Source organism: Primulina tabacum, chromosome 6, assembly GCF_025594145.1.
Source record: "Primulina tabacum isolate GXHZ01 chromosome 6, ASM2559414v2, whole genome shotgun sequence".
Classification (NCBI taxonomy): Eukaryota; Viridiplantae; Streptophyta; class Magnoliopsida; order Lamiales; family Gesneriaceae; genus Primulina; species Primulina tabacum.
In genome coordinates this window covers 33,260,605-33,287,147 of record NC_134555.1, presented here as the reverse complement: position 1 = coordinate 33,287,147, position 26,543 = coordinate 33,260,605, and the positions used below count along the sequence as shown (strand labels likewise).

Here is a 26,543-nt window from a genome sequence, read left to right as displayed (position 1 = left end):
TCAGACTCGAAAAGTCATTCTACTGATAGCGACGCAGAAGAGATCAAATGTCTAATGGCAGACACTGAATCAACCTCGACATCTACAAAGGTATTTGACTTTGACTCTGACGAGTTTACACGAACTGATTTAATTAAAGCATTGCATGACATGGTAGAGGAGTTCTCGAGACTTTCGCAATCATTCGAAGAAGTTAAGACTGAAAATCAAAACTTAAAAAATCAAGTCAGTAAGCTCACTTGTTTACAAGAGAGTAGCTGAAATGATTTAAAAGTTGAGATAAGTAAGTTGAGAACTGAGAATGAAAGAGTAAATGCAGATTATCAGACAATGAGGTCAGAGAATCATAAGCTGTCTGTTCTGGTAAATGCTTGAAATAAGTCTTCTGTTTCATTATAAGAGATGCAAGAATTGCAGAAACAATCCGGAGATAGGAGTGGTCTCAGATTCAGCAATAATGAAAGCACTTCTGAAACCAATACTCAGCCAAATCTGGATACAAGCAAAACAAAATACATTCGTTTTGTTAAATCCAGTGTGGTATATGAACCAGAGGTACCAACTGTTCAAGTTGAAAGAAATGTAAATCAGACGAACAAAAGGAAGCATTATGGTTTGGGTTATGTTGAACCTAAGGGGAAAGTTCACCAGAGTTCTGGATCCAGTAGAGGATTCAACTCAGGAGGACAACCCTCTATGAAGGTTAAAAACTACCAGTACTACAATTCTAGACCTGTTCAGAAGCGATACAGGCCAGACAACAAAAACAGAAGGGAAGAACAACATTCTAATATGCATACTGTTAGAAATAACAAAACCTCTGCTGCACACACCTCTATGGATACCCGAAGTACAAAATCACCAAAAATTGTACAAATGTGGGTTCTTAAGGGACTAATAAGGCTTGGACCCAAGTAGATTGGGTACCAGATAGTAAATTTGTGTTTGCAGGAACAGGTGAAGAAAGCTAAAGTAAGCAGCTCCACATGGTATCTGGATAGTGGATGCTCCAGACACATTACTGGACAGAAAAATCTGCTATCAGAAGTAATGAGTTGTACTGGACCAAAGATAACTTTTGGGGACAACTCAAAAGGTAAAACCGTGGGTAAGTGTAAGATTATCCATGGTAACATAACTATCAATGATGTACTACTGGTTGAGAATCTCTGTTATAACTTGATTAACAATAGTCAACTGTGTGATAATGGTTATTCTGTAGCTTTTTAGAAGCACATATGCACAGTTAAAGATTCTGCTGAGTCTACTGTATTAACTGGAAAGAGGGAAGGCAACACCTACAAAGTCTCATGGAACTTAGATCATGCTACTATTCCTACATGTTTAGTTGCCTCTCTTACTGATAAGCACTGGCTTTGGCACAAGTGTGAGAACCGATTTTCTTTAGCATGCAATAGCATGCAATTAATGACGATAAGGAAATTTGTCAGATTTGATTATTGTAATAAATAAGATATACATATGAGGAGATAATTAATTATTGGAATCTTTGTCACCAAGTCAAGAATACCTACAATATGGCATGCATATTTTCGAAAAATGCAAGGGGATATACAAGATTTGGTAAGGACCATCCAAGGCTAGAGGAATCAATGCATGGACTTGACAATTTTCGAAAATCCCCTTATTATTGTGCATATAGATTGTTGTGCAAGAATAAACCACAAGGAAATTGGAAACAAATCCCATAATTTAGCCATCATATTTTCGAAAAGGGGCAAGGAAATTTGGAGTAAAATATTTCAAGATTTGAAGCAATTTTGGCATGATTTTGGAACCAAGTTTAGACCATTTTTCCTCCCCTATAAATACCACACCATACCTAGCCATCCTCACACCTAAATCTCGAAATACTTGCTGCAAATTTTCGAGACTCTCCCTAGCGAAACTATGCCCAAATATTGTCTCAAAATCATCCGAGAAATCAAAGCCGAAGCGCCGTCCGACCGAAGAACGAGAAGCGACCCAATCCCCGAAGTTGTGCACCATGTTTTAGCATCATTATATACGGTAAGTGGGCAATTTTTAAATCTTAAAATTTCGGTTATGCATATGTGAAATTTTTCGGTTTTTGAAAATACAGTCGAGTACAATTCTCTTCTACTCCTTTTCTTGTGTTGTTGTCATTCGTTTTTAAGCACTGTGAGGAGTCGACTGTATATGGGTGGGAATTCCAACCATGACGTACCCTTACGCGGTGGGGGATATAACCGCTATACGGCCTCGCCCCCTTAGAGGAGTAAAAATTAGGGACTGACGTCAGTAAACCATAGAAAGTTAGATAAATCACAGTGGCTAGTAAAGTTATGCATGTGTTATGAAGTACGTATGAACTCATGATTTATGATTCGAAATTTATGCATGTTGTTTTTATTGTGCTCGATTTCCCCCACTTGCTGAGTATTCCCCAAATACTCACCCCCTTACAACCCTTCCCAGATAAGTCTGAAGAACAGATTGAGGAGGAAGAATCCGAGCAGTTTTGGGGATGGTGAATGCTCAAGGAAATCGATTATCTTTACGTTATTATTACTTAGATTTATGTTTCCGCATTAAAACTCTGTCGTCTTATTTATTTTGAGAATTGTAAAGACAATGGTTATTTAATTTAAGATTATGATATATAAACTTGTTCGGTTTATACTGTGCTACAAGAGGCTTGTTGTTGCGATTGTGTGATTGTTAAACAACGCCGGTGTCATTCCCGAGTTTCGGGGCGTGACATTTAAGTGGTACCAGAGCCATCAGGTTCATAATCCGAGTGGGAAAAAAAAAACCTAAAAATTTTCGGTGGAATTTTAACTCGAGGCCGATGCTACCCCCTCCGAAACGGCCCAACGAGCAAGGCTCACCACCCTAAAGTCGTGAGCACCAGGCAGAAATCGCGAAAATCCTTCGTTTAGGCCTCCGAAACGTCGTTTTTGCCGTTTTAGGAAATATTCGTGGACCCTACAACTTCTCGTAGGAAATTCCGAATTCGATTCCGTCAATTGTCCTGGAATCCTCTCGACATATTCTTCGAACCCAAATGTCAAATTCCAAACTTTCCATTTTTGGAAAAAAATATATTTATTTAAATTTCGAAAATTTCATATATATTGTATATTCTCACTTGTTATATACTGTCTATTTCGGATTCTGAGCATTTCCATTTTTTTGATTTCAGGAAATGGCTCCATCTACCCCTATGCGGCCCCACACCCGTGCCCAAGCTGCCATTCGTCTGAAGGAGCTTGCCCTTCACTATCAGTCCCGTCAGATTCGACGACTTAGAGCCCGATTGAGTGAGAGGAGGAGTGAGGTCGAAACCTTAACCGCTGAGAAAGAAGAGATTCAGGTCCGCCTTAATCAGTCTATCTATCAAGGTGAGCTATTTAGGAGTGATAACATGGACCTCAGAGATGTCATAGAACAGTGCAAATATCAAAATGGAAAGTTGCGAGAGGATGTGGAGCGCTATCTCAAAGAATTGGAGGAAGAAAAACAGCTGAATGACAGGAGCAAAAAGAGACTCGAAAATCTAAGTGAGGCTATAAGCTGCATTGCCAAAGTGAACCACCAGCAGACTCAACAGGGTGAAGCGCTGAAGAACAAGATCAAGGAGAATTAGAAGGGGTACGAACTATGCCATCAGAGTACCATAGATCTGTTGGACGAGGCAGAGGCAGATGTTCAGGGGTGGAAGACACAGGTGGCCCAGCTTAATGCAGAGAATGCCCAGCTTAATGCAGAGAATGCCCAGCTCACCCACATGGTGGAGCTACTGCAAGAGGAGGAGCCGGAAGAAGAGGAGCCGATAGAGATCGACGAGCCTATAGCTACCATAGGAGATGGAGAGATAGATAATTAGGGTTCTTAGTTACCTTTCCCTATTACTAGGAGTTTATCTTTCCATTGTTGCTATTTTATTTCAGTCGGTATGATTTATTTCCATTCAGCACGCTTTGTTCATTTAGTTGTTTCTTTACATTCAAAAAATTAATAAAATTATGATTATTTATTAATCTCAGTTGTTCATGTATATTCAAGTTATGCTTACTTATTAACTTCAGTTGTTCCAGCATAACTTATCTATTCAATCTTGTTATATATACAACAAATTCTTAGAAGCGTTTAACTTGTAGGAAATGGCCGGTAGACCACCAAGACAAAACCGCAACCCCCGTTATGCTAACAACAACAACAACACTAATGAAGAAGGCAATGGGCCTCCACCTCAGTTCAATCTCAATCAAGCGGACCTAATGGCTATAGCCACGATCGTGGCGACGACATTTCAGGGGTTAGTGAACCCCAATGCTAATCAGCAGCCCCCACCTCCACCACAACATGGGGTCAAGTTTCATTATGAATCACTACGCAAGAACAGGTGCCCAACTTTCAGTGGCGCTGCCGACCCCGAAGTTAGCCAGAGCTGGCTCAAAAGCGTGGAAACTCAGTTGAGACTGTTGGAAGTCCCGGATGCACTAAAAGTGGACGTGATAGTGCCCTTCCTGGAAGACAAGGCAGCTAAATGGTGGGAAGCAGTCTCGCCAGCCATGACCGCTGCTGGACCAATCACATGGCGAATCTTCCGAGAAACATTTCTGAAACAGTACTACCCGGCAGAAGTCAGACTGCAGAAGCTAAGTGAGTTTGAAAATCTCAGCCAGGCCCCAGATATGTCAGTAGTGGAATATACATCTCAGTTCAATGCCCTTGGATCATATGCTCCAGCGATTATGGCGGATGAAGTTCTGAAATTGCACCGCTTTAAGAAGGGGTTGAACAGCAGAATCCAATCAGCTCTAGCGGTCTACCAACCTGCCAACTTTTCAGATTTGATGGGTGCGGCTATCCGAGCCGAAGCTGATATTCGTCGAAGAGAAGGGGAAAACAGGAACAAGCGACCCCCTGTCAACTCGCCTTCTCAGGGCAGACCAATGTTCAAGAGGCCCAATCAGTCGGGTGGACCTCCCTCAGGGAAATTCCCCGCCAATAACAATCAAGGACTCAAGCCATGCTCAACATGTGGCTTCAAGCACTCAGGGGAATGCCGAAGAGCCAGTGGTGTATGCTTTGGATGTGGGAAAGCAGGGCACCGAATTGCAGAATGTCCTACCGCTGCCAACCGACCATGTGAGGCCCGGGGCCGAAGAGAGCGGGGGGTGATCGCCGGTGCCATCAGTTGCACGGACAATGAGCGGCTCCTGGCAGGCTTCTAGGTGGAGGGAACATGAATGAACCGATCCACACGGGAATGAGAGGGATTCCGAAACTGTTCAATGTAATGGACTGTACAGTTGAAGAGGGCTTAAAAGATTTGATTTGTACTACTCATATCACGAAGGTGCATCTTCTTTTCGGTAATTCATCACATAAGAACTCCAAAGTTAAGCGTGCTTGACTTAGGGCAATTTTGGGATGGATGACCTCCTGGGAAGTTTCCCAGGGTGCGTGTGAGTGAGGACATAAGCACGCTGGAAAGACTCGTCTTGATACAGTGAGGACAGTCGTCGAATCTGGGGCGTTACAGACCAGCAGGGCCAAACAAAGGAACTGGGCCAAATACGGGAGCAGGCCCTAGTAAACCAAAGGAGGACAAACCCAATGCTAGGATCTTTGCCATCACTCAGGAAGAGGCTGACGACGCAACTGAAGTCGTGTCAGGTACCATTCTAATTAAATCAGTACCTGCCTACGCATTATTTGAATGTGGTGCTACACATTCCTTTATGTCTAAGAGGTTTGGTAAGAAGTTAGGAAATAATCCTGATAAACTAACTGCACCTTTCCGAATAGCCACACCTACTAATAGAGCCGTTGAAACGAACGAGATTTACAGAGATTGTAAAATCAGTATTAGTGATCAGACTTTTAGCGCCGATTTGATACAGCTGATTATGGTCGATTTCGACGTAATCTTAGGAATGGATTGGTTAGCAAGAAACAGTGCAATAGTAGATTGTAAAGGGAAGAGAGTGAAACTCCTAACCGCAGAGCAGAAGGAAGTCTTGTTTCATGGTAAATCCAGGGAACGGAAGTTGCTACTTTCCGCATCTCAAACCTGGAAAGCCATGAAATCCGGGGAGGACATCTACCTAGCGATGGTCAGGGAAGGAAAAGAAGAAGTCGAAATGAAACTGGAAGACATCCCGATAGTGAGAGAGTTCCCAGATGTTTTTCCTGAAGAGCTTTCAGGGACGGTCCCGGACCGTGAGATTGAGTTCGAAATCAACTTGGTTCCCGGTGCTGCACCAATCTCTAAAGCACCCTACAGAATGGCACCAGCTAAACTCAAGGAATTAAAAGAACAACTCCAAGAATTGATAGATAAAAGGCAGATTCGACCGAGTGTGTCCCCGTGGGGAGCTCCAGTACTCTTCGTAAATAAAAAAGACGGTAGTATGAGATTATGCATTTACTAGAGAGAATTGAACAAGATCACAATCAAGAACAGGTACACTCTACCTCGGATAGACGATCTGTTTGATCAGCTTAAAGGAGCCGCCGTCTTTTCTAAACTGGATCTGAGGACAGGTTATCACCAGTTGAAGGTCAGAACTGAAGATATCCCCAAGACAGCCTTTCGAACCAGGTATGCGCATTACGAATTCACAGTGATGCCTTTTGGTCTGACCAATGCAACGGCAGCATTCATGGACCTGATGAACAGAGTATTCAAGCCATTCCTGGATCAGTTCGTAGTGGTATTCATCGACGATATCCTTGTCTATTCTCCTGACGAGACGAGCCATGAAGAGCACCTTCACCTTGCTCTACAGACCTTAAGAGAGAATAAGCTCTATGCTAAGTTCAGCAAGTGTGAATTCTGACTAAGGAGTGTGTCATTTCTGGGACACGTGATTTCGAGAGAAGGAGTGTCAGTGGACCCAAGGAAGGTAGAGGCGATTACTGAGTGGCCGAGACCGAAGAACGCCACCGATATCAGAAGCTTTCTTGGATTGGCAGGTTACTACCGGAAGTTCGTCGAAGGGTTCTCCTCGATAGCCGTGCCACTGACGAGACTCACACAGAAGAATTCTAAATTCATCTGGAATGACGATTGTGAGAAGAGTTTCCAGACATTGAAAGGAAAACTCGCATCCACACCAGTGTTAATATTGCCTGCAGAGAATAAGGATTTTACCATCTACAGTGACGCATCTAAGGAAGGTCTGGGATGCGTACTCATGCAGGAAGGAAGAGTGATCGCCTACGCATCAAGGCAGTTGAAACCGCATGAGCAGAATTATCCTACTCATGATCTGGAACTAGCAGCGGTTGTCTTCGCCTTAAAGATTTGGAGGCACTACCTCTATGGTGCTAAATGTGAAATCTTCACAGATCATCAGAGCCTCAAGTACTTGTTCACCCAAAAGGAACTTAATATGAGGCAAAAGCGATGGATCGAACTTCTGAAAGATTATGACTTGACCATAAGTTACCATCCGGGTAAAACAAACAAGGTGGCTGATGCGCTAAGTCGGAAGGGCCGTGGCAAGGTAACTCTAACGTCCCTCTCGGCCCAGCAATGTATGCAGGAGACCGTCAAGTTAAACCAGGGTCGAGACCCGGTACTGACTAAATTAAGGAGCAGGTCAGAGAAGGGAAGACTCAGGATCATCAGATTGATGACAAGGGAATTTTGTGGATGAAAGGAAGGCTGTGTGTGCCCGACAGCGACAACCTTCGCCAAGAGATAATGGCAGAGGCGCACAAGTCAAAATTCGCAGTCCATCCAGGCAGTACGAAAATGTACAGGGACCTCAAGAATAGTTTCTGGTGGAATGGCATGAAGAGGGATGTAGCGGAATTCGTCTACAGATGTCAGGTATGCCAGCAGGTCAAAGCAGAACACCAGCGACCTGGAGGATTACTGCAACCTTTGGAAATTCCCGAATGGAAGTGGGAGCATATTTCCATGGATTTTGTGGTAGGATTGCCAAAGTCTAGGCAAAGCCACGACGGTATATGGGTGATCGTGGACAGACTCACAAAGACTGCACACTTCCTACCCGTCCGCATGAATTACAATCTCGACAAATTGGCTTCATTATACATGGACGTGCCAGTGAGCATCCTATCTTATAGAGACCCGAGGTTCGTCTCGCGATTTTGGAAGAGCTTCCAAGAGGCCATGGGAACGAAAGTGACCCTCAGTACTGCCTATCATCCTCAAACCGATGGACAAACGGAGAGAACCATACAGACCTTAGAAGATATACTGCGAGCGTGCGCCCTTGAATTCAGTAGCAACTGGAGCACTCATCGACCCTTAATTGAGTTTGCTTATAACAACAGCTATCACAGCAGCATCGGAATGGCCCCATACGAAGCCCTTTATGGAAGAAAATGTCGATCACCACTTTATTGGGACGAAGTCGGAGAGAAAGCCTTAGTGGGACCCGAGCTAGTGCAGATGGCTGTGGACAAAGTTAAAATTGTCCGAGAGAAACTCAAGGCAGCTCAAGATCGACAGAAAAGTTGGGCAGATCTTAGGAGAAGGCCTGTGGAGTTCAATGTGGGCGAGAAGGCTTATGTGAAAGTTTCGCCTATGAGAGGAGTGGTCCGATTCAGTAAGGCCGGGAAGCTGAACCCTCGATATGTTGGACCATTCGAAATCTTGGAAAAAGTGGGCACGCTAGCATGCACGCTGGCACTGCCACCGAACATGTCAAGGATCCACAACGTGTTCCATGTATCCCAACTGAGGAGGTACATTCCAGACCCAAGTCACGTTTTAGAAATAGAACCACTCTTGACCGAAGGAAACTTGGGAGAAGGATTGAAATACGAAGAAGTCCCCATCAGAATTTTGGACACCAAAGAACAGGTTCTTAGACGACGTATTATTCCCTACGTCAAGGTGCAATGGCCCAACCACACGGAGCGAGAAGCAACTTGGGAAGTCCAAGAGAAGATGCGAAAGGAATATCCCTACCTATTTGGAGACCAAACTGACTCCAGTTTCGAGGACGAAACTTCCCATAAGGAGGGAGGGATGTGAGAACCGATTTTTTTTAGCATGCTATTGACGATAAGGAAATTTGTCAGATTTGATTATTGTAATAAATAAGATATACATATGAGGAGATAATTAATTATTGGAATCTTTGTCACCAAGTCAAGAATACCTACAATACGGCATGCATATTTTCGAAAAATGCAAGGGGATATACAAGATTTTGTAAGGACCATCCAAGGCTAGAGGAATCAATGCATGGACTTGAAAATTTTCGAAAATCCCCTTATTATTGTGCATATAGATTGTTGTGCAAGAATAAACCACAAGGAAATTGGAAACAAATCCCATAATTTAGCCATCATATTTTCGAAAAGGGGCAAGGAAATTTGTAGTAAAATATTGCAAGATTTGAAGCAATTTTGGCATGATTTTGGAACCAAGTTTAGACCATTTTTTCTCCCCTATAAATACCACACCATACCTAGCCATCCTCACACCTAAATCTCGAAATACTTGCTGCAAATTTTCGAGACTCTCCCTAGCGAAACTCTGCCCAAATATCGTCTCAAAATCATCCGAGAAATCGAAGCCGAAGCGCCGTCCGACCGAAGAACGAGAAGCGACCCAATCCCCGAAGTTGTGCACCACGTTTTAGCATCATTATATACGGTAAGTGGGCTGTTTTTAAATCTTAAAATTTCGGTTATGCATATGTGAAATTTTTCGGTTTTTGAAAATACAGTCGAGTACAATTCTCTTCTACTCCTTTTCTTTTGTTGTTTTCATTCGTTTTTAAGCACTGTGAGGAGTCGACTGTATATGGGTGGGAATCCCAACCATGACGTACCCTTACGCGGTGGGGGATATAACCGCTATACGGCCTCGCCCCCTTAGAGGAGTAAAAATTAGGGACTGACGTCAGTAAACCATAGAAAGTTAGATAAATCACAGTGGCTAGTAAAGTTATGCATGTGTTATGAAGTACGTATGAACTCATGATTTATGATTCGAAATTTATGCATGTTGTTTTTATTGTGCTCGATTTCCCCCACTTGCTGAGTATTCCCCAAATACTCACCCCCTTACAACCCTTCCCAGATAAGTCCAAAGAACAGATTGAGGAGGAAGAATCCGAGCAGTTTTGGGGATGGTGAATGCTCAAGGAAATCGATTATCTTTACGTTATTATTACTTAGATTTATGTTTCCGCATTAAAACTCTGTCGTCTTATTTATTTTGGGAATTGTAAAGACAATGGTTATTTAATTTAAGATTATGATATATAAACTGGTTTGGTTTATACTGTGCTACAAGAGGCTTGTTGTTGCGATTGTGTGATTGTTAAAAAACGCCGGTGTCATTCCCGAGTTTCGGGGCGTGACAACAAGAGATTGAATCATATGAATTTCAAGTTAATCAATAATCTCAAGAAGCAGAACATAGTTGATGGTTTGCCTGATATTAATTTCGTTAAGAATAATATCTGTTCTGCATGTCAGCTTGGGAAACAGATTAGATCCAGCTTCAAGAACAAAGGTAGTAAATCAACTTCAAGGTGTTTGGAATTGCTGCATAAGGACTTATTTGGTCCAACCCCTATCATGAGCTTAGGGGAAATGAAATACACATTTGTTGTTACTGATGATTTTTCTAGATTCACTTGGGTAATATTTCTTGCTGGAAAAGATCAAACCAGTAGCCTCCTGATCAAGCTTCTGAAAAAGATTCAAAATGAAAAATCCTCTTCTATCATTAAAATCAGAAGTGATCGGGGTACTGAGTTCACTAATAAAACTCTTGAGTTGTACTTAGATGAACAAGGCATTCATCATGAATATTCAGCTGCCAGAAAGCCTCAACAAAACGGAGTAGCTGAGAGGAAAAAAAGAACTCTTAAAGAAGCTGCTAAAACAATTCTAGCAGATGCAGATATCTCTCAGCGCTTCTGGGCAGAAGCAATCAACACCGCATGTTACACACAAAATAGAACAATGATCAACAAAAGGCATAATCAGACTCCTTATGAGATATGAAAAGGGAGTAAGCCTAATGTATCTTATTTCCATATGTTTGGTTGCAAATGATTTGTGCTCAATAACGGTAAAAACTACTTATCTGCATTTGATTCAAAATCAGATGCTGGACTTTTTCTCGATTATTCAGCAGTAAGCAAAGCTTTCAGAATCTTCAATAATAGAACTCTCAATGTTGAAGAATCTGTTCATGTTGTCTTCGATGAAGACAGTAGTGTTCCTGAAATTTCTAATATGAAAAATTTGAGTAACATGATAGACATGATTCATTTGGAACCAGATAGTGAAGAAGATACAGAACCAAGTATCAAAGACGTTCAAAATCCAGAACCAGACATTCCTATAGTGGAAGCAGAAGTACAGACATCATATTTACCAGAACCAGCAGCTGACAATCCAGAACCTGCTACTGGTTCAGCTGAGATCAATCCAAATATATCAAACCAGGAAGAAATCCATTTAAACCCTTTTATTTGGAGAAAATCACATCCTCCATCTTTGGTTATTGGAAATCCTGCAGCACCTTTGAGAACCAGAAGGCAAATGATTAGTGAATATATGCATGCTGCTTTTATTTCTCAGGATGAATCAAAGAAAATTGAAGAAGCTCTTCTGGATCCAAGTTGGATTGAAGCTATGCAAGAAGAACTGAATCAATTCTAAAGGAACTAAGTTTGGTTTCTAGTACCTAGACCATCTCACCAAGCTGTTATTGAAACCCGGTGGGTATTAGAAAAAAACTAAATGAAGAAGGCACTGTGATTAGAAATAAAGCAAGACTGGTGGCTCAAGGTTTCAGACAAGAGGAAGGAATTAACTATGATGAAACTTATGCACCAGTAGCAAGGCTCGAAGCTATCAGAATATTTTTGGCCTTTTCTGATTTTAAGAATTTCAAATTTTATCAAATGGATGTGAAGAGTGCCTTCCTAAATGGTCTACTGCAAGAAGAGGTCTACGTCGAACAACCTCCAGGTTTTATTGATCATTTTTCACCTCATCGTGTATTCAAATTACACAAAGCCCTATACGGTTTAAAACAGGCACCTAGAGCGTGGTATGACACTCTGTCACAATTTCTTGTCAATCATGATTTTACAATTGGTACAGTAGACAAGATTTTGTTCACTTTAGTCAAGAATAAAAATATTCTATTGGTACAAATTTATGTTGACATTATTTTTGGGTCAAATAACCCCAAACTGTGTGCAAAGTTTGCTAAATTGATGCATGATCAGTTTGAAATGAGCATGATGGGAGAATTAACATTCTTCCTAGGACTACAGATCAAGAACCTTGATACTGGAATTTTCATAAATCAATCTAAGTATACCAAGGAGCTACTGAAAAAGTTTGGTATGGAAGCATGCTCTGCTGCTTCCACTCCAATGAGCTCATCTACCAAGCTTGATAAAGATGAAAGTGGAATTTCAGTAGAGGTAACTCAGTATCGTAGTCTTATTGGCTCACTATTGTATCTTACTGCAAGTAGACCTGATATATTATTTGTTGTTTGCATTTGTGCAAGATTTCAATATAACCCCAAGCAATCTCATTATATTGCTGCTAAACGTATTCTGAAGTACTTAAAGGGAACTCAAAATGTTGGCTTATGGTATCCCAATGATTCATCTTTCAATCTTATTGGATATTCAGATGCTGATTATGCAGGTTGCAAATTAGACAGAAAAAGCACAAGTGGTTTTTGTCAATTCCTTGGTGATAGGCTGATCTCTTGGTTTAGTAAAAAGCGGACTTCCAAGGCTACGTCTACTGCAGAAGCAGAATACCTTGCTGCTGAAAATTGCTGCTCTCAAATATTATGGATGCAACAACAACTTAAAGACTATGGAGTTCATGCCTCTCAATCACCTATCTTCTGTGACAATACCAGTGCCATTGCAATTACGCAAAATCTAGTACTTCATTCCAGAACGAAGCACATCGACATGAGACATCATTTTATAAGAGATCATGTGCAGAAGAAGGACATTCGTCTGGAATACATTTCTACTGATTTACAAGCAGCAGACATCTTTGCAAAACCTCTGCCTGAGAATAAGTTTTCTTATTTTCGTAATATAATCGGTTTAATTGATTTAACTTGACTTTATTGATGTTATCATTTGGTTGAATATTATCAAATTTATGTTATTACACTAACATTGATTTATTTGCAGAAAAGTAAAGAAACACATGTCAAAACCATTGTTATTTTATTTAGAATGTAATCTAAACCAGGTTACACTGTCTAATTCATTTCCTACGGAGTCTTGCCACTCGGAAATCCAGTTACTCAACTCATGACTCCTAATCCTTTTAAAGGATTCTGCACTGGAAATCTTTTCAAGCAAATGCCATTCCTTCCAAAGCATCATCTGAAGCAGAACTCTATCAGTAGCAAGCTCAGAAACCTGATCAACTTCAAACTCCCGTTTGTACCTTCTGACTCTTGCTCTTTGAGTAGTAGTAGAAGCCAAACCATTCTGATACACATTCTGCAGCTCCTGCACTTTGAACCATACAGACATTACCTTTATCCAGACATATTCCTCAATGGTCCTCTTCAAAGTTTCCAGATGTGGAAGTGTCTCTGGTGTTACCAAAACATTATTACTGCCACAGGCATCCGAATTGCTTGAATCCGACATATCGAATTATTGTTTCCTTAACAATTGTTGTTATCTTATTTATAGACAGGATGCATTTAATGGTAAAGAATTTGAAGAGTCTCAAGTCAACCGAACCGTTCTACTGATTTACACAGACTGAGTTTTTCTTACTCATATTTTTTTTATATATCATTCATTCAATGAAAGCAGTAGATAAACAAAACATTTCAAAATGAGATTTTTCATTCATAAAACCAGAAGCATTACAATGAGTTTATCTACTACATTTGTTGATATCAGCAGCTTGAAGTACTTCTATGTTGCAAAGTACTTAAGCAGGAACCTACCTAAGGGCTGCTGGAATCCCCTCTCTTCGCATGATCGTGGTTTGTGAAAGAGATTATTCCATAGCTTAGTCCTAATAAAAAAAAACAATCTAGCTGATTGTTCGCATTATAAACCAAGGAATTTCTTCCAAGCCTTCATATCATGAAAAAGGATGTCTTCAAACATCTGCTTACGATGGCTGGACGTTGTCTTTGGAGTTCCTCTGCTGATTCTGACTCTGGAGAAGACTCCGAGAGATCGCTTGAACTGCTCATATGTTTTGATTTGATGAAAAGTTTAAATGACTTAGTTTGTGAACTTGCAGGCATTTATATAGAGTCTCGGAAAGCTGAAGAGACGGCTATCTCACTACACAAATACCAAGATTCAGCTATCTTTTCCTCAAAAATCGTATCGTCGCATTTATTAGTTACATTGATTTAGGGGGAACAATATCTTAGTCAGACTAAGATTTTCGTGCTTTATCAATAATAGATAGAATGATTGTTTTTTTCGACAAAACAACGTGTCTACTGGTTTCATCAAAGTGCTGAAAATATTTCAGTACCCTGTAATTTCCAGCAGACGTTATCATAAAATGAAAAATCTTCTTCTGATTATTTTCAGTAACCAATTGGACAGCCCGCTCTTTTCAAAACTTTTTAAAATCATTAGTTTTTCTGGAACCCTCTGTTTAACTTTTCAAATACTCAACCGTAAACAGATTGACACGTGTCCTTATGTTTCACCGACGGCTGTACATTTTTGAATTTTAACCGCCTCTCTCATCTCTTTTCTCTTTTACACTTTCAATATTCTGATTATCGACTACTCCTTTCTCTTGCACTCATATTCTCTTCGAATCCTCTTTACTTACAGAAATGGCCGCAGCTTACACCTTGAATGTTTACCAAGTTAACTTTGCATCTGTCCTCACTATCAAGGATGAGAATCTTCTCAAGATGTTCAAAGCTATTGAGAAATCAGGACTCAAAAAATTCTTAGAAGCACCTGCTGTGATATAAAAAACTGCCATTCTGGAGTTTTATGCTAAGGCAACTGTGGAAGAAGGGAAAATCATGTATTCTGAGGGTGATGCATCTATTTCTATCGATGCTTCTTTGCTTGGATCGACTTTCTTTCTACCTTTTTCAGGGATAAATGAACTTTCTGGAATTTCCAAGGAGGAAATGTCTACTGCTCTACTGAATTTCTCAGCTTCTGGAGAAGAACTGTCTCCATCCTGATTCAAGAAGCTGTTGAAGATGGAATTACAAGTACTTGCCGATATTGTTGCCAAAGCGCTGTTAGTCAAAATCGGAACGTTCGATCGGCTAACGAAAGAAAAAGTTCAAGTGATGGCTGCCATCAATTCTGGATATAAGGTGGATTGGAGTCGTTTTCTGTTCAAAATAATGAAGGAAATGGTGGTTAGGAGGAGTTCTGGTTTCACTGTGCAGATCAGCCAAATGCTTAAGAATGCTGGTTTTGCTCTTACTTCTGATTTGGACGCCTCGTATATCACAATGGCAGATGTTGATAATGTGCTCGCGTTGAGACCAAAGCCAACCGTGGCTGAGTTTATTGCTTTGAAAAAGGAAGTGGGAGATGCTCAAGCTGAGGCTCTAGGACCTCAGAAGAAAATTAAAATAAAACGAGTGGTTATCTCCACTGATTCTGATAAGAAAGTTTCCAAGGAGTCTGCTGCTCCTATTCAACCATCTCTGCCACCTACTTCAAGCAAGAAGAAAGCTTGCACTGTTCTTCGAATCAAGAAGACAACACCATCTCTGAGTTGGACACTGTTCCGTTGAGACAAGTTTTTCCAGAAGCCGTTCCTACTGCACCACCAACCACATCTGTTTCAAAACCAATTGTTGTTTCTGCTCCCACAACATCTACTGCTTCAACTTTCAGACCCATGTCTGGAATCGTTATTCGTGAATAAATTGCCGGATCTTCTGCTTTTTGACCCATGATAGCTGCCTCATCGTCAGGAAAAGGCAAAGGAAAACTTATTGACGAACCGCAATTTCTAGCTGCCAAATCATCTGTCTCTACTGGCATTGTTCTTCATTTGAAAGAAATTGAAAATTCAGCTAATGAAGAAATGACCTTCTTTGATGAATGGCACAAGGTTCGGGTCTTCCATCCCCTCATGTTTTTCAAAACAAAAGGTGTCTTTGGAAGAATGGTGAAGTATGAGAAAAAGGGCTTTGAATTTGCAAAGACTGAAAATGTGATTGACGCGATGAGACGCTGCAACTTCATTTTTGAGCAGCTTAAACGTCAGAAGCTGGAATCAGTATTAAAGACTCTTCAGTCTAATCTTGATGCATTAATTCCCACTGCTGCTCAAGATCAAAATGTGATCCTTGTACTGACTGACCATTTGAGAATAATGGATTAGCAACTTCTTGCTCAAGAACAGACTTTTGGAGATTCTGAACCATATTCAGTAGGCCTTATTCCAGATCTTGATCAAATTAAGCCAGTTGAGGAACGAACTATAGCTCCTACAGAAGCTAAGGTTTCCAGTACTCCTGCATCTTCCAAGTTGCCTACTCAGTCTTCTTCTCTCATATCTGTTCGAGAACTGGCTTCAGTAGATGAAGTCATTCAGTCTATCACTCGAGATGTTTCTACGACACCGGACACAATTCAAGCTGATGAATCAGTCCAACCAACAGTCCTATCAGCAGATCAATCCCAGCAAGAATCGCATGTTGCCCAATCTCCCTCATTGCCAAATTTGGAGATCTTCTCCACTGAACATCAGAGGAGATGGTCGTGATCTTGAATGATCCGATTCAACCCGCCGAACAGTTGGAGGCCATCGAAGTCGTGCAAACAGAAGAAAGCACACTTCCTGAACCTTCTGCTGTTATTGAACAAGCTGCTGTTGAAACCGTTGCTGCTGAGCAATCTACTGTTAATGAAGGATTTTCTACTGCACCATCTACTGCTATCGTTACTGCTCCTACTGCTCCTGTCTCTTCTACTGCATTAGTTGTCATTCCTACTGACTCACTCTCTCAAATTGCTCACATTGCACATATTGCTGAAATTAGAGAACGAATGCGTGAAAGAAGCCAATCCCTAGAGGAAGATCAATTCAATCTTGAATCTGAGATTGATCATCTTAAATGGACTGTTGACAGCCTATCAGAGACTGTCAAGCGTTTATCTCATGCCCATGCTGGTGAGGTCTACGCCACCACCAATTTCAGATAACGAGTCATGAAGTATGTCAGCAATACCGCAGAACCGTTGGCAAAAATTGAGGTTGACACTCAACTCTTCAGGAAGAATGTACTCAAAAGCCATGCTGACCTTGTACTTGGACAATCTGATGCTCGTCGTACCCTCTCTACTCATGATGCGGCGCTTCATTCTGTTTTTACCAAAGTTGACACTATGGACTCCAGACTCGAAACTATCAATGCTCAGATTGCGTCCTAATCTCAATATATTCAAGCTCTGAATGATCAAGTTTCGAGTCACACACCAACTTTGGAGATTCTGGATAACGGCATTATTACATTTACTGGACGAGTTGATCTCTTACTTACTCGATTTAATGCCGCTGATGCCAAAAAGGGGGAAACAGAAGGCATGATGGAAGCACAAGGAAGAGTATCAGAAGAAGGAAGGACTGGAGAAAATCAAGCAGAACCATCCCACAGAAATCAAGATCCTCAGGATCAGGAAACTCAGTTCCGAGATATTGGAACAGATGACTAGGATTTCTTGCTGTTTTACAAACTCGGTTCAAACTGTTTATTTACTTATTAATCATCTGGTTTTAGTTGTTATCTGCTTTATTATTCAATGTTACTAACTTCCAGGTTTTAGCATCACCGCAAAAAGGGAAATTGTTAGACATATTTTATTGTGGTGATGAGAATCAAAACCAGTAAAAATAAAACCAACCAGAAGATAAGCAAAGCAGTAGCTTTTGACTCGCTTTACCAGAAGCAGTACTTTAGTTAATGCTCAACGGCTTAGTATAACAGAAGCAGCACTTAGTCCTACTGGATCAATATTTACTAGCATTCCACTCGATTGTTCAAGTTTTAAATGTTACCGTTACTTTACCTCGTACTAAGCATTAATTGCACCATTAATGCTGTACGAAGTCATTTAATTCGCTTTACAAGTTTTGGTATAAAACAAGATTGACTATGTTGAAAGCTTTTTGCATGGTCCTCTTTGAGAAATAAAGTTGTTTCTATCAGAAATCAAAAGAGCCGTTTTTTATTATAGACGTTGGATTCAAGTTATCTATATATATGGATCAAAACCATTTAGAGAACAACGATGATCATTTTATCTATCCAACGCTACATTAAGCAACCGCGAACCAATCATCATCTTCAAAGCTCAAACTTGCAGAAAAGCAGTACACGCTTCATATTATATATCTGATCTTTGGAGATCATTTTGTACTGCTATTTCTTCATCTCTTCAAGCAAAACACTTTACTATATTTCGAAGAAGAGTTTGTAAACTGGAAAAGAGTCTTTTCCAGAACCTTGTCGTATTTAACTTTTGTGTTGAGTTACTAAGAGTTTCAATAGGCAAAAGATAAGCCCCGCTGAAGTGGGTGTGTACAAGGGTGTACTGTAAAATCCAAAGTCTTTTAGTGATACCTTCTGGAAACAGAAGAAGGGGAGACGTAGAAGATTTTATCTTCGAACTTCCAGAAACAACTACTGTTTTATTGCCTACTGTTATTACTATTTTCACCTTACTCCATCGGATCGTTTCCGCACTTATTATTGTGATATGCTGGACTTACAGTAGAACAAGAACAGCTACAATCTCTAACAGGATTCTAGCACCCTTTGCAAAAACTATCGTCAAAGAAGTAGAGTTTATTCACCCACCCTCTAAGCTCCACATCGATCCCCAACAATATATATGAATGGATCGATATACCATTAATGAATGGAGCTAAGGACAACGGATTTCGGTCCGGAAATTGAGTCCATTGGACAATGTGGCTTCGGCCCGGAAAATGAGTCCAACTAACAACGGGTCAAAAGTCCCGGGTATATGGTTCATCTGAACAACGCGCACCGAATACTTTGATCCGGAGAAAGGTTCACCCGGCTCGTAAAATGTGCTCAATTAGAGCCACCAATGTTAATTTATGAAATTTTCATTTATCTATTATTCCATTGCATAGCATTCATAACATCTAAATTGTTATGCCTATTACTTCATGCATAATTATAATGAAGCGTTATTTTAATTTATTTAAAAGCTATATATTAATTTAAACTCACTAAGTCCTCAAAGACTTAACCCTCTGTTTCTTTTCGTCTATTGTAATTTCCAGACACATGAACCCCAGAATCGGAACAGGAGGAAAATAACTAAAGCTGAAATAAGAGCATTTGAAAGTTGGGATGATCTGTTTATAAATAAATTTAAATTTCGCTCTAAAATAATTGTACATATTTGAAACAAGAATGTAAATATTTGTATATAATCTTTTAATGATAGTAGAAAATATTTAAATTTTTATCTACAATATTTTTAATAATAATGGTAAAAATAAAGATTGTAGAAAATGTGGCACTTAGTAAGGGAACAATTATGAATTCCTAAACCGGGCGTCATAGAGGTGGTATCAGAGCCCAAGTTTTTTAGAGTCTAGAGACAGGAGCCTAAGGTTTATTATAATGTCATACGTTAATCTTTATGTTTTCCTCATAATTGAAATGTTTTCCTTTCAGGATGACGGAGTCTAGTGGGACATCAAGAAATAAACAAACTATAATCATCAAACAAATGGAGGAAGAAATAACAAAATTAAGCACAGAAAACTTGGATTTTAAATGCCTAGTGAATATGTATCGGGAGCATTTTGAAACCTTTGGAACAACTGAAACTTTTCATGGATTTATTGAAGAACGGATGAGGGCTGATAATCTAGTATATCAGGGAGAAGTGGGTCATGTACTGTATGAAAGAGACCGCACTCTTATATATTTACTAGACATGCATGAATTCTATGACCGAGGTTTGATTAGTTTCCTAAAAGGAGTATCACACCCTTCAATCCACATTGACCACTTAATCATGCATGAGCGTGAACTTGTTTATCAATCTATCCATGGAATGGAACCTGGCGTTATCGGTCCATCTTACAGAAATCAAGCTAATCAGACCACAGCTCCTCCCATCACTAACACATTTGAAACCAGAGGTAGTAGCTTGACTAAAAATATTCCACAATATGTACCAGCCCCTTTTGTAGAATATCCAGGAATCATGAACACAACACTAGATCAAAAACCCTTTATGATAGAAGATTATCTGTTGCTGTCACTTGAAGTTGAATTTCTTCCTGACTTCACGGGGGAAAACTTTGTACTTGGAGTAGATGAACTTGTTCCAATGACTATCATACCCGAAAGTGAAAATGTTAATGAGCTTAGTTATGAACTAGACCCAGTTGAACCATATACATCACTGCCAAATACGGATCAAAATGTTACCATGGAAACCACAGGCACAAATGAAGGCTCGAGCCACACAACTTTTATAGATCTCTCAGACGACGAATGAAGACAATGACTATTTGACACTAGTATATAACTAGTATTAATAATCATCATCTTTTGTAGGTATGATGATTATCAAGGTCATCACTTTTTGTAGGCATGATGACCCAGGTTTGCTAGTTCTGCTTGTATTATGTTTGGGTATTGTAAATATTTGAAACATGTCCTGTTTATAAATAAAACTGACTGTTTACCCTCTAACATAACTATGTACATTTATGATATATAAATACAGTGCAAGATATTTTATATATATATATATATATATATAAATATAGTGCAAGATATTTCATATTTTATATTTATGTGTTTAGAATGACATCTTCACAAAATAGTACTCAAGCCAAAATCAGACAAAGAATTCCCTCTCAAGATGACCACAACTCGGTAACTGGTGGAAATTCCAGAAGCGCTCAACACAATCCCCCCCAAGAACAAAACGTAAAAAATATGTTTGAAATAATGCATCAATTTGTGCAGTTTTGTCAGCAAAATCCACCACGACCTCGTGATTAAGCTCAAGAACATCACATTGAGGCAAATGATCGAGCTCTTGAGAGATTTTTGAGATTCAAGCCGCCAAAGTTTGAAGGCAAACCAGATGCGTATCAAGCAGAATCTTGGCTAAGCAAAATCAACAAAATATTCTCTATTCTTAATTATTCTGAAGAACAAAAGGTGAATTTTTCCACTTACTTATTTGAAGAAGCAGCTCATAACTGGTGGCGTACGGCGGAACATAAGTGGACAAAGAATCACACCCCAAAAACGTGGGACAATTTTCTGCAAGAATTCGAAGGTAAATATATAACTCAAGTTATATTAAATACCCGAGAACGTGAATTTATGGATTTAGTCCAAGGTGACATGACCATAGCTCAATATGAGGCAGAATTTCACCGTCTTATACATTATGCACCACACTACATGGAAGATGAGGTAAGAAAAAGAAAAAAATTTGTTCAAGGATTAAATCTAGATATTCGTTGGGCAACACTGTCCACAGAAGTTGCCACTTATGTTTCTGCTGTCAATCAAGCTCTACGAGTAGAAGAAGACATCAAGATACTTCTTAAAAAAGAGGAAGAAGAAAAGAAAATTAGGAAGCCCAACCTTTTTGAGGATAACAATCGGAAAAGAAAATTTGAAAAAACAACACAACCAGTCAGGCAAGGAGAAGCTGTCAAAGGAAAAGTTCCAAGAAACAACAATGTAAAGTGTGGATATTGTGGATTACCAAATCATGAACAAGAAAAGTGCTGGAGAAAAGGTTGGAAATGTCTTATTTGCGGAAGTGAGCAACACCGTATTCAAGATTGTCCAAAAAGAACGCAGAAGACTCAACCCACAACAAAGCCAAAGATACATGCTCGAGCTGATGCCCTCTTAGGAAACAAAGAGGAGGAAATTGACCCCACTGCAGTCGTAGAAGGTACTGTTACCATATTATCCAGTTCTGCAAAAACTTTATTTGATCCAGGAGCTACTCATTCTTTTATCTCCAAAGTTTTTGTACATAAATTACCACTGTTATTTGAGCAGCTACCATATAGCTTCGAAATTTGCTCACCTTCAGGGACAACGATGATTACTGACATCATTTACAAAAACTGTCCCTTAAAATTCCAAGAAAAAGAATATCTAGCAGATTTGATTGAGTTACATATCAAGAACTATGATATTATTCTTGGAATGGACTGGTTATTTAGACAACAAGCCCAGCTCAATTGCTACACAAAAGAAGTTTATCTTCAAACTTCTCATCCAATCAATTCCAAAGCTAACCATACCCTGGGAATAGTATCAACAGCAGAAGCTAAGGCTATACTAAAAGACAACGGACAAGGATTTCTAGCTTATTTGATAAATAAGCCAAAAGATCAACTCAAGATCTCCGAAATCTTAGTTGTACAAGAATCTCCAGAGGTATTTCCTGAAAAAATCAATACTTTACCTCCACAGAGAGACGTAGAGTTTTCCATTGATCTAATACCTGGAGCACAACCCAGATCAAAAACTCCATACCGAATGGCACCTTCAGAGTTAAAAAAAAATTAAAACTCCAATTACAAGAGCTCATGGACAAGAAATACGTCCGACCTAGTACATCTCCATGGTGTGCTCCTGCATTATTTGTCAAAAAGAAAGATGGAACTCTAAGGATGTGCATTGATTATCGAGAACTTAACAATGTTACCATCAAAAACAAATATCCTCTACCGCATATCGAATAATTGCTTGATGTCTTACAAGGGTCTCAAGTATATTCAAAACTTGATTTGCGACAAGGATATTACCAATTGAGAATTAAAGAGGATGATATCTCCAAAACAGCTTTTAATACCCGTTATGGACACTATGAGTTTGTGGTAATGTCATTCGGATTAACCAACGCTCCTACATCTTTCATGGATATGATGCATCGAATATTTCAACCATTCTTGGACAAATTCGTTGTCATATTCATAGATGACATTTTGATATTTTCAAGAAGTCATGAGGAACATGCTCAAAATTTACGATTGATTCTCAAAACTTTGAAAGAGCATCAATTATATGTCAAATTCAGTAAGTGTGAATTTTGGTTAGAAAAAGTGTCATTTCTTGGCCACTTTATCTCTAAGAAAGGACTGGAAGTAGATCCTGCAAAAATAGAAGTCATATCTCGTTGGAAACAACCAATCAACATCACAGAAATTAGAAGTTTTCTCGACTTAGCAGGATACTACCGAAGATTCATTAAAAATTTTGCAAAAATTGCTGTTCCCTTGACACAACTAACTCGCAAAGACAACCCTTTCTTGTGGAATGATGAGTGTGAGAAAAGTTTTTGTAAATTAAAAGAAATGTTTACCAGTGCACCTGTATTAGCTTTACCAGAAAGGACGGAAGGATTTGTGGTTTACACAGATGCCTCAAAAGAAGGCTTTGGATGTGTATTAATGCAAAACGATGAAGTTATTACATATGCATCTAGAAAATTAAAGAATCACGAGTTAAATTATCCCACTCATGATCTGGAATTAGGAGCAATAGTGTTTTCATTAGCAAAATGGAGACACTACTTGTACGGTTCCACTTTTGATATTTATACAGACCACAAAAGCCTGAAGTATTTATTTACTCAAAAAGAGCTGAACATGAGGCAAAGAAGATGGATTGAATTTTTGGAAGATTACGATTTTCCATTCTTTATCAATCAGGTAAAGCTAATGTAGTGGCTGATGCTTTAAGTAGAAAGATTAGCACGTCTTGTTTGGAAATTAAAGAAGTAAGAGAATGGGTACACATCCATTCACGTGGGCACTTGGCCGGATTAAGAATCGAACCTGAATTTCATACCAGAATTAAGCAAAATCAAGAATTGGACCAAGAAGTTTCAAAAATCCGTACTGATACCAATTCCGTCACCAATTCACAAGGAATACTATTCTATCATGACCGTATTTGTGTGCATAGCTCAATGAAAAAGGAAATAATGGAAAAATCACATCAGTCTCGGATCAGCATTCATCCAGGAGGATCTAAGATGTACCAAGAGATTAAAAAACACTTCTGGTGGAAAGGAATGAAACGAGATATTGCAGATTTCATTTCACAATGCCTATCTTGCCAAATGATAAAGGCTGAACATCAAAGACCAGCAGGTCTTTTGCAACCACTTCCTATACCATAATGGAAATGGGATCAAATAACTATGGACTTTGTGACCGGATTACCCTAGCTCCCAGGAGGTTTTAATAGCGTATGGGTTATCGTTGATCGCTTAACCAAGTCAGCACATTTCATACCCATAAGTCACAAATATGGGGTAGAAAAACTAGCTGAACTCTATCAGAAGGAAATTATACGGTTACATGGTATCCCCACTACCATAGTATCTGATAGAGATCCGAAGTTTACGTCAAGATTATGGAAAAAACTTCAGGAATGCCTTGGTACCAAATTAAATTTTAGCACAGCAGCACATCCACAAACTGATGGTCAGTTTGAACGAACCATTCAAATATTGGAAGACATGCTTCGCGCATGTGTGCTGGATTTTGGGGCAAACTGGGGAAAACATTTGCCTCTAGTTGAATTTTCATACAATAATAGTTATCAATCCTCAATAAAAATGGCACCATATGAAGCATTATATGGAAGGAAATGTCGTTATCCTCTTAACTGGGATATCGATGAATGGAGAGGCACAAAGAATGGACAAGAACGAGCAATCAGGCCTGACATTATACAAGAAGCTATCGACAAAATACAACTTATCAGGCAACGAATACAAACAGCTCAAAGTTGACAGAAGAGTTATGCAGCTAAGAGGCGGAAAGATTTGAAATTTGAAGTCGGAGATTACGTATTACTAAAAGTATCACCAAGAAAAGGAATCAAGCGTACTGGAAAGAAGGGAAAGTTGCATCCTCGATGTGTTGGACCCTTTGAAGTGATAGAACGAAAAGGCATTGTGGCTTATCGTCTATCTCTACCCGAAAATATCTCTGGTATACATAACGTATTCTACGTGTCACAATTAAGGAAATGCAAAGTAGACTCATCCCAATTGATTGACCACCAACAGATAGATCTGGAAGAAAATCTAACATATGAAGAATAACCTGTGAAGATTTTGGACCAAAGAATAAAGGAAATTCGTGGTCGACCAATTCAGTTGATAAAAGTCTTATGGAAAACCACAACATTTAAGAAGCAACGTGGGAAACAGAGAAAGATATGAGATGTCAATATCCTCATTTATTCCATTAACTCTTAAATCTGGGGTCCAGATTTTTAAAAGGAGGGGATATTGTGACACCCTAAAAACAAAGGTGCATAAATGCATTTTTATTAGTATAAATTTTATTATTTCATTTTTGACTTTTTCACATTATTTTTTTGGTACAAATTTTATTTGTCCAAAGTATCTAGAAATACATTAAAATACATCATAATACACTTAAAAAAATTCATCAAGTACTATAGGTTCTCATTCCATGACCAAATACCCAAAATATAATAAAATATTATAATTAAGCTCAATATATATGTTAAGTAATTAAGTACAATAATCATTAGGTTCAATGTAAGATAAATTATAATTAGGTTTAATACATAGGTTTAATATAATATAATAATTAGATACAAGAATATAATAATATTAAGTTTGGATAAACATAAAAATTTTTTCATTTAATAATAAATAAAAAAAATTAATAAAGATAAGTATGGATTCTCGGCTATAAATATAAGCTGAACCCTTTTCTCAATTCACAAAAACCAGCCGAGAGAGAGAGAAAAAAACGGTGGAGGAAAGAAGAAAGGAAGGGGAAAAAAGGAAGAAAAATAGAAGAAAATCCATAAACCTTTCCATAAACGGAGGCCGAACTTTCCTGGTGATGTTTCCGACTTTTTGGCCAACTTTCGTAATGTTTGGAGATATCTTCTAATTAATATAAATTTTGCAAACTTAAGTAAAATCAACCGGGTTAAATTTTGATTAAAAAAAATAATCTGGAAATGATCAGCTATTTACCTAAATTGTAAGTTATCAGGTGAGGAAATTACTATTCATTTTTCTATTAAAGCCTTTGGCATTTGGCCTGAAAATTTCAATAGCATTTATTTAATGTTCAAATATCATCTACAATTCATTTCAATTACTGATATATTTTCTTGCATATATATGAATGGATCGATATACCATTAATGAATGGAGTCATGGACAACGGAATTCGGTCCGGAAATTGAGTCCACTGGACAACGTGGCTTCGGCCCGGAAAATGAGTCCAATGAACAATGGGTCAAAAGTCTCGGGTATATGGTTCATCTGAACAAATGAATACTTCGGTCCGGAGAATGGTTCACCCGACTCGTAAAAAGTACTTAATTAGAGCCGCCAATATTAATTTATGAAATTTTCATTTATCTATTATTCCATTGAATAGCATTCATAACATCTAAATTGTTATGCCTATTAATTCATGCATAATTATAATGAAGCGCTATTTTAATTTATTTAAAAGCTATATACTAATTT

The 26,543-nt window shown here is 39.0% G+C and overlaps 2 protein-coding genes across 2 annotated transcripts; both read left to right on the top strand.

Annotated features, from left to right (window-relative positions):
- The first annotated feature begins 4,148 nt into the window (after positions 1 to 4,148).
- On the top strand, positions 4,149 to 6,428 carry LOC142550180 (uncharacterized). The gene is made up of 2 exons (XM_075659418.1): positions 4,149 to 5,139; positions 5,581 to 6,428. The coding sequence occupies exons 1-2, from the start codon at positions 4,149 to 4,151 to the stop codon at positions 6,426 to 6,428; spliced, it is 1,839 nt and encodes a 612-aa protein (XP_075515533.1).
- Positions 6,429 to 21,382: 14,954 nt separating this feature from the next.
- On the top strand, positions 21,383 to 22,573 carry LOC142550178 (uncharacterized). The gene has a single exon (XM_075659417.1). The coding sequence runs from the start codon at positions 21,383 to 21,385 to the stop codon at positions 22,571 to 22,573; it is 1,191 nt and encodes a 396-aa protein (XP_075515532.1).
- The last annotated feature ends 3,970 nt before the right edge of the window (positions 22,574 to 26,543 follow it).